The 9,495-nt window shown below is 31.7% G+C and overlaps 1 protein-coding gene across 1 annotated transcript; it reads left to right on the top strand.

Annotated features, from left to right (window-relative positions):
• The first annotated feature begins 1,333 nt into the window (after positions 1–1,333).
• LOC132732424 (rho-related GTP-binding protein RhoA-B-like) lies at positions 1,334–7,774 on the top strand. Its single transcript, XM_060718840.1, has 5 exons — positions 1,334–1,429; positions 2,784–2,968; positions 3,650–3,818; positions 5,344–5,486; positions 5,866–7,774. The coding sequence occupies exons 1-5, from the start codon at positions 1,426–1,428 to the stop codon at positions 5,923–5,925; spliced, it is 561 nt and encodes a 186-aa protein (XP_060574823.1). The 5' UTR covers positions 1,334–1,425; the 3' UTR covers positions 5,926–7,774.
• Positions 7,775–9,495: the final 1,721 nt, after the last annotated feature.

Raw genomic sequence — 9,495 nt, forward strand, 5'->3', positions numbered from 1 at the left:
GATGTCTAAGCCACAAGTATAGAGCCAGACCAGCTTGCTTTTATTTTCCAAGAGACTTATCCAAATTCAAAGATGGGCAAATATATTATACAAATTCAACATGCTATGCACTTATTATTGCTAGGCTTAAATTCACAATTGTTGTCCATCAATGCCTCAAAAAGTTACAACTGGAACTGATTTTGACCATGGCATTGAGCTTATGGCACACTTATACTGTTAAGCAAATAAATTCATCAATAACACTCAAAGCCATAACTGGAAGGTATCTGAAACATTGCTTCACAATAAATTTGAGTTCATGGAACACTGATACTGTCATAAAAAGGCTTTCAAGCATTTACTGGTTGAGGAAAACCAGTCTGTTCTCTTATTTTAGGAGTTTCTTGTACTGATTAATAGCAGTTAAGACTGTGAAATAATCATTTAATGAAACAAATCAATTTATATTCTTCAAAACATATATCAATTATAAGTCAATGTAATGTATAATATTTTAGGTCATATGGTCATTTTGTAGACAAAAATACAAAAATGAATGGTTGCCTTGTTTGTTTCTAAAACATGCTACAAACCATAGTCAACAATTTCCTTTGCAAACCATGCAATATACAAGTATACAAAGCAGATGGGCAAGAGAATATGTTTGTTTGATTTTCAAGGTCATTTAGTAACTTTACTGGTAGAGGATGACCTTGACACTTGGCCACAGAGATTTGTGAGAATGATTGTAGTCTGCAGCAACAGTGATAATTATAAATGCTATCAATTTATAGACTCGAGATGTTATTCATATCATTTAAATGACTTTTTTAAAAGGCAATATGATTTTTTTTTCATGAATGAGAGATACCCAACCTTACTAACTAATGGAACTATAAATACAATGACATTAATGGCAGGGAATTATAGTGACATAGAGGTGTATTGTTTTCTTCACTGCATCACAAAGTCATTACTGTAGACAAATTCCTCAATGGAATTCACTTAAAACATACAGTGGACAAGATAACCTGCACCTCCAATAAATTGAAAAAAAGAATTGGCAATACATTTAATTTGATTAGTCCCAAGTTTCTAAAACATTTTGAAAAATACTCATTTTTTCTATCTTTCTAAATAAGAATGATGTTAATGTACTGTATATGATAAATTGTACAATTAATGTTAAAGCTTTTAAGAGATTTGCGCACAAAATTACTTTCAGTTTCGCATATGTTCTCAAGAAAAGCCATATTTAATTCAATGCTCGATGTTATTCTTTAAATTCCTTCCCGACTTCTGACATTATTTAGTACTTGAGAACCGCATAAAAATATTTAACGGTGTTCAACCTGAATATATGTTATACGGAAAAAACCGAGAGGTTTCGATTAATGTTGGGTGCGACTTATTCTCAAAACTTTCGTACCCATTACAGATAAAATGGGTGAGTAATGGTAAAATATATATTTTCTAATGCATTTGAATGTATATTGGATAAATTTACAACCTCCAATCAAGCATTATATATGTAGCGGATAGGGTTGTTACCCTAAATATTTTGTATCAAATGACATATAATATTAATTATTAGTCATACTCAAAGTATTTACCTCAAAGAAGAGTTAAATACCACAAAGGAATTTCTTTGCTCTCGTGCCTTATATCTTATACTTAATATAAAACTCCGTATGAAATGCTTAATATAATCTGTATGAGATAGCCTTAAGACTGCCAAGTTATATTGAAAATTTTACTTTTGATCAATATTTTGAACAGTGGCAGACTGACCTTTCACTTGTCTGATGGTTTAAGTTTTATTTTGATGTGGATGCAGACCATACAAGATGTTGATTCTATGAGTTTATTTGTAAGACTGTCTAACAATATGAGGAAAATTTGTCAGTACATTAAGTAAGGGAAGCCTAACAAGTTTAAATGTACTGCATGCAATAAATATTTAATGTAGAATTAGATATTAAACAATATACATGTATATTTAATGTAGAATATGAAACACTCTGCATAGACTTGTCAGTAGCTGTTGTCATTGTTACTAGACAGTGCTTTTTGAGTTGAACCCAATTGCCTGCTTAATCTGTCTTGTATATTGAACTGTTGAATTAACACTGCTTTGAATTTAATGGAACCAGTAACAGACAGTTATTTTAACTGAATTTCAATGACCAAATTTAAAAACTGAGTTACCTACATTACAAAGCCTGGTAAGACTGAACATATATGCAGGCTGTCTTGGTTTTACATTCATGGTGGCATAAAAGGCCTAGACAATAAACCATATGTGCAGACTGGCTTTTCTCATTAAAAATAAAGGCCCAGACGATGAACCATATGTGCAGGCTGGCTTTGCTCATTAAAGGCCCAGGCAATGAACCATATGTGCAGGCTGGCTTTGCTCATTAAAGGCCCAGGCAATGAACCATATGTGCAGGCTGGCTTTGCTCATTAAAGGTTAAGACAATAAACCATATGTATAGACTGGCTTTGCTCATTAAAGTTTAAGACAATGAACCATATACACAGGCTGGCTTTGCTCATTAAAGGTGAAGATAATGAACCATATGTGCATACTGGCTTTGCTCATTAAATGTTAAGACAATGAACAATATGTGTAGACTGGCTTTGCTCATTAAAGGTTAAGACAATGAACCATATGTTCAGGCTGGCGTTGCTCATTAAAGGCCAAGACAATGAACAACTTTCAGATCTAGCAGTTCAAACATAAATATTTAAATACACATTATACTGAGTTTTACATGAAATTATTCTTTCTTTTATAGGGGATGTTCATATGGTTGTTGTTGGGGACAATAATGTTGGAAAAACATCATTATGTATAACATTTTCTACTGGCCAGTTTCCAAGCTTGTTCACTCCTATGGAATGCAATCGTGTACCACATGAGAAAGATATAACACTTGGTTCAGAAACTATTCATGTAAAATGTACAGATACAGAGGGTAATGTAAGTAAAATATGTATTGGTCTATTGGATTGCAGTTCAATATGTCAAGGTAATTTTAAGCCCAAACAGTGACTACAGTTTTGACTGAGTAACAGGATGAATTCTATGTACCAGTTGGGATCTTTTGAGAAAAATAACAATTAACTTGGAAAACAAAATTTGCTGAGTTCTTGCTTCTAAAAATACCATGGATGATTGCATATGAACAGCCGGAGATCTCCTCCAGCTTCTTTGGTGTTGGAGTACAATACATGTATGGTCAAAGTCAATATGTAACTTGTTCTTCGCATTTGATTGTATCATAAGTAACCTCCACTTATAACAATATATCGCTGATAATGATATACCACTTATTTAACAAAGCTTTTGCTGGGTCTGGACTCTTATTTTAAAATTGATTTCCTCATGGATATACTGATATCCAGATCTAACAATATAAATTTGGCAGTTCCCTTAATAAAATATAAATTTCGTGGTCTCATGAATATTGTTTCAAATGAAGTTGACTGTTATTTTATTCTGCTCATAAAATCATTCAGAAGATGGTACATATTTAAAGATGATAACATATTTAGAATGGTTTCATATGGTCAGCTAGCTCCTCTTATGAAGTGTTTTCACTTGCCTCGAATGTCTTGTTTGTGTGCCGTACATGTTACTATTGTATGTTCCATTTTTCAGGAAGACATGGATGCCACTAGACCGGAATCGTATACTGGTGCTGACGTATTTTTATTGTGCTTCTCCGTGAAAGGACCTACATCATTCCAGAATATAAAAACAAAATGGATTCCAGAACTAAAACAACATGCTCCAAACGTTCCAATATTACTTGTAGGCTGCAAAGAAGGTAAACTTTGACCCTTAATATTGTGTTGTCTCTACAGAGTAGTGGTGACATATAGGGATCACTTCTCCGTTGTCTGTCTGTCCGTCCGTCACAAAACTTGTCTGGACTCAGAAACCACAGGTACTAGTTGTGCACTTTTATCCAAACTTTACAGGAATAATCATTACCAAGTCTAGTTGTGCATATTATCAGCATTTTCCTGTTCAATTATTTTTGTCAGTGTTATGGCCCTTTAAAAAAATTATCTGAACTACTCCTCATATACTGCTTATGCAATTTCAACAAAACTTTACAGGATTGATCTGTAGCTCAAGTCCTTGGGCATATTGCAGGTTTTTTTTGTTGAATGATTTTTGGCCGAGATATGGCCCTTCAATGAAAAAGGTGGGTTTTTTGTGTGGTGCCAGATACACAAAAGCTTGTCGGGACTACTTCTCAAAAACTACTTGTGCAATTTCATCCAAACTTTACAGGAATGATCAGTACCAAGTTGTAGTTGTGCATATCATTGGCTTTTATGGTTCATTGATTTTTGTCAGAGTTATGGCCCTTTCATTATTTTTATTTTACACATGTGTAACATAAAGAAATACATCATTGTTATTTTACATGTACATAGAAAGGAAGGGAAGTCATGTGATAATATTTATAAGTAAACTGTTGTAATGCACTGATACAAAAAAATGTATGCATGCTGATGTAACTCTTAACTGGTAGGATGATCAATACATTAAAGGAACTCCACTGACGTCCAAAAGCCTTGAATTATTTACATATATTAACTGGGACACTTAAAATGGAAAGATATGCGAAAGATAATTAAGAAATATACACAGAAATGAATTGAAAGTTTATTTTGTGATATTCTTAGCCTGTTTCAATGGTTTTAAATTTTAAAATTTTTGTTCATTTTTCACAGTTATAATCAATCTGGAAAAAACAGAGTATGCTAATTATCAGAAATTTTGCACACCAGTTTTTGGTCTAGACCTACATCAAATGGATCTTTAATCTCGAATAATTATTTCTTTTCCTATGATGTTAAAAAAACCCTGAGTGGGAGTCCCTTTAAGGATAATATGAATGATAAGTACAATAATTCCACATAAACTTTTGTCCTATATTTTTTTTTTGTGATTATCTCTCAACATTATTCCCATATACTGTTATTATAACACATACCTATGCTGCTTTTGTGATGGTATTAACTGGTATTTCTATGGTTGTGCATATAGTTTCCCTTATGCAGACATAGTGAAAAAGATACACTTAATGTTAGCATTACACTAGGAGTGCATCAATGAAAACAAATATTTTTCACAGTTCTTATTTTGGGCATGTGATGAATAAACTATCACAATTATTTAGTGTCATTAATAAATTTATTGAACTTGTTAATTAAAATAAAGTTATGCTTGACAAAAGATTAAACAATATATTTTCATTCATGTTGTTTAATAAATTCATTATTGAATCCACTCTCATTTAATATCCTCTATAATTTGATCCACTTGATCACTTACAGATACAAGGAAAGGAAATGATCCTAACAAGGAAATTATAAAGAAAGGTCAGGGGAAGAAAATGAAGAGCAAAATTGGAGCCGCAGGTTATGTTGAATGCAGTGCCTTGAAGAAATATGGTGTTGAAGAATGCTTTTTAGAAGCAGTGAGTAAAAATTTTCGTAATTAAATTAATTTTGACAATTTAAAAAAAAATCTGCTGAATATAAATCCCAACAGGAGCTTTTCAGTTTTCCATTTGAGGCAGCTAATAGCCTATCCGGCAAGCTTATATCAGTGGTTCTACTTGTCATGGAAAATGCTTAGAAGGACATTTTAGGTCTTATGAAAATAAATAGGACCACTGGTAAAGCTGGAAAGTGGCCATTTAACCTTGACTGTGTCATTGTTATTCAAATGCTTGAAAAAAATACAATGATAACTTCTAGGGAACTTTTTTATTTGAATACAGTGTCCTTGCTTAATGTTGAAAATAATCAAAACTTGAACTATTAATATATATATTTTGAATGTTTTTATTGTAGGTTAAAGTGGCTACAGGCAAGTCAAGTTCTAAAGATGGCTGCAGTTGTACAATACTTTGAGTATATACACTTGGACATCTGTCAAGAGGAATTCGGATCATTGAGATCCACAAGACCATTAGCCAGCCTTAATGTACATAAATGCTGTAAATTTTTTAACATTCTGAAAATGTAATCAAAAACTTTATTGAAACTTTATCACATGATTCTATGGGGTGGATACAGTATCTAACGTAGCTGTGTAATAGGGTTGTTAAAGGAGTGTCTTGATCTGGAACTTGTGTTTGACTGGATTGGATTTTACTAGGATATGATCTGACAAGGTGAAATTGCTCCGAGCTTGATCTGTTCTAGTAAAGTCCATGAGTAATAAATCAAGATAAATGTTCTCCTAATAATAACTCTTTTATTAAATACTTGTCAAATTTAGACTAAATATTCAACCATAATAATTTTATAATTAGTTTAAGGCTAGCAACATCATTCCAGATCATACTTGAATGTGATATAATTTTTTTAAAAATGTTGAGTTGTAAAAAATTTTTGCATGTAATACATGCATTAAATGCAAAAATATTTGGACAGGTATATAATTGTAAAGTTATCTACATTCAACCCCTATCAGAATCTCATATCAATCATAAAGGCGGAAGTACAGTCAATATTAGAAATGGTGCAAACCATATTTACTTGCCAATTATATTATTTTTAGCTCGGCAATATTCAAAATGGAATCTTCACTCATTACTCTGCCTTTACCCATCAAATTTGCCTATTCTTTCCACTATAAATTTTTATCGCCTGTTGTGATACAAAGAAAAAACAAAAATTGTCAACATAAATTATGGTCTTACTATTTCTTTACTGCTGTTAATCATGACAAGTGTTAGTATATTTTTTTAGCACATGAATTTTTTTTTCATGTCTAGTAATATAACCATGATATAAAAAATAGGTTTCTGGGAAATTCAGAAAGTACACAGAAATAAACTTGCAAAAAGTGAACAATATTTATATTCTGCATTTCACAGAGACCTATTTTCTTATATATTAGATCCACACAAGGAATCAAACTTCTTTTTTTTGTAATACAAATGTATAACCATATATATTCTATATCCCTTTGTCATTTATACATTCAGAAATGAGACATTGTATTCAGAACTAATACTTGAGTACATTGTATTTCATGCATTTTCCTCTTATTTACGTTCATTTGTGTGTCTTTCTGTCTGATTGTTCATCCCTCTGTCTGTCTATTCAGTGTTTATTACAAGGAAATTTTAGAGGATATGAATTATAGAATAAAGCTTCATTCAACTGCTTACCACTGCTAGAAAAAGACTAACTCTCGAATTAAGAATAATTTGGGTTTTTCCCAGTTAATCCGTAGCTACAAACAAACTTTTACAGTTACAGATTCAAAAATAAGTGCAGCATGTTAACTAATCTATTTTGACGGGTTGTGCACCATGAAGCTATATTGGTAAAAGTTTTTTGTAATTACGGATTTGCTGGGAAAACCCCACATTTGCCGAGTTCTGGATAATATCTATTACTGCTGAGCAAGAAGTTTTGTACTTTTGCCATAGTTATAGACTAAGTACTGTTATCTTTGTAATTGTTTATTTTGTGGGAAAATTTGTCTTAACCATGTTATTTCAGTTAATAACTTTCCCTAAAAATGAGGCAATATACAAAACTTAATAAAACTTGTATTAATTACTTTGATTGTAGTTCTGGTGTAACTTAAAATAAAATGTTTTATGTTAATGCAATTCTCCCCTACCCATTTTCTCTCCTTTCTAACAGACTTTTGGGTAGAAACTTGCCCCAAAACTTGCAATAGTTTCTCCTATTCATAAAAAGGCATTATTTTGTGTTTCAAACAAAGTGATTTTGATTTTCATGTGCAATAAAAAGTTATAATTAGATATACATGAACATGTAACTGATTGTTAGGATATCATATGATAATTATATTGATATATGTATATATAGATGTAAAGATAATTATTGCTTATTGTCAATAAACTATCACAATGGCTTTGTTGTTTCCATGGTAAAAGTTAAGATTTCACAGACCCTGCATCAATTAACAACAATTTACTTAAAGACAGACCTATAGGTATCAAATGAATTTTTTTATATACATGTATAATGATTTATAATAATTATTGTGAAATTTATTGTATCTTAATTTTTCTTGAAATTCTGAGAGAAAAACAAAACAAAGAAACATGAACAAAAAACAATTTTTCTAAAATGACATGAAGTTGAACTTTGTAGAAAATGTTCAATGTATAGGGAGAATTATCTATCTTTCCTGACTTCATGTAGTTTATGAAAGGCAAATGTTTGTGGAAGCATACTCATGCCATTGTATATTTTAAGATATTGTAATTTGTTGTAATTTAATATTTTAATTTAACTACCTATATGAATAATGGTAGATTGATATTCTTATATATTATTGAAAAATAAAAAATATCATCAATTTTTAGCTCGACTTTTCTATGAAAAGGGGAGCTATCCTACTCGCCCCGGCGTCGGCGTCGGCGTTGGCGTCACACCTTGGTTAAGTTTTTCGTACCACCCCACTTTATTTCAGAAGTATTACAAGTATGGCTTTGAAACTTACCATACTTGTTCACCATCATAACCTCCATCTACAGACAAGAGTACATAACTCTGTCAAGGTTTTTGACAGAATTATGGCCCTTTTTTGACTTAGAAAGTGTATTGAGCTTGGTTAAGTTTTTTGTACCACCTCACTTTATTTCAAAACCATTGGAGGTATTGCTTTGAAACTGACCATACTTGTTTACCATCACGACCTTCATCAACAGACAAGAGGACATAACTCTGTCAAGTTTTTTGACAGAATTATGCCCCTTTTTGACTTAGAAAATACATTGAATATGGGTAAAATCCACTTATTGCCTTAACCCTTTGAGATATTGCTTTGAAACTTTTAATGCTATTTCACATCATTACCCCCATCTGTACGCAAGAGAAGGTAACTCTGTCAAGGATTTGTTTTAAAAATTAAGGCCTTTTATCGACTTAGAATCTTGGTTAAGTTTTTAGTACCAGTCCACTTTTTGACTGAACTGTTTGAGAAAGAGATCCACTTGTGACCAACTGACAACATCTAAAAAAGCTTGATAAAATTTATCTATTACTTGTATTATAAGTAACTATAATACTTTCACATACAAAGTCAAATCTATATATTATGCTGATTGTACAAAAATATACTGCTTCCTTGGCATAGATTTCTTGAAAAATTATGTTATTATGTCATTTACCAAGGTGTTCTGAGTGACGTAAAAATACCTTATTCTCTCAAAGTGGGTTTAATACTATTAAATTTATTTAAGGCTCAACTCAGTTTTTTTTTCTTTCTTACCAGCCCTCTTTTGACTTAAACATTTCAAACTTTGCTGCAGTGTTCAAGGGTATCACACAATTCAGTAAAATAATTCTTCACTAAATATCTTAATGCTCATGGCCATTGTTCACTTTAAAAATACAGAGATTCTTGTATTGCCTTTTACTGCAAAAACTTTTTTTATTGGCAAGCAATAAAAAAGTCGAGCGCGCTGTCTTACGGACAGCTCTTGTTGT

The sequence above is a fragment of the Ruditapes philippinarum genome, unplaced genomic scaffold (genome assembly GCF_026571515.1).
Source record: "Ruditapes philippinarum isolate M1 unplaced genomic scaffold, ASM2657151v2 ctg4886_1_1_1_1, whole genome shotgun sequence".
NCBI classification, from domain to species: Eukaryota; Metazoa; Mollusca; class Bivalvia; order Venerida; family Veneridae; genus Ruditapes; species Ruditapes philippinarum.

Excerpts from the sequence above, each read along its gene's own strand:
- LOC132732424 (XM_060718840.1), top strand. Across the intron at positions 2,969-3,649 it reads GTACAGATACAGAGGGTAAT|GAAGACATGGATGCCACTAG; the intron begins GTAAGTAAAATA and ends TCCATTTTTCAG. Across the intron at positions 3,819-5,343 it reads ACTTGTAGGCTGCAAAGAAG|ATACAAGGAAAGGAAATGAT; the intron begins GTAAACTTTGAC and ends GATCACTTACAG.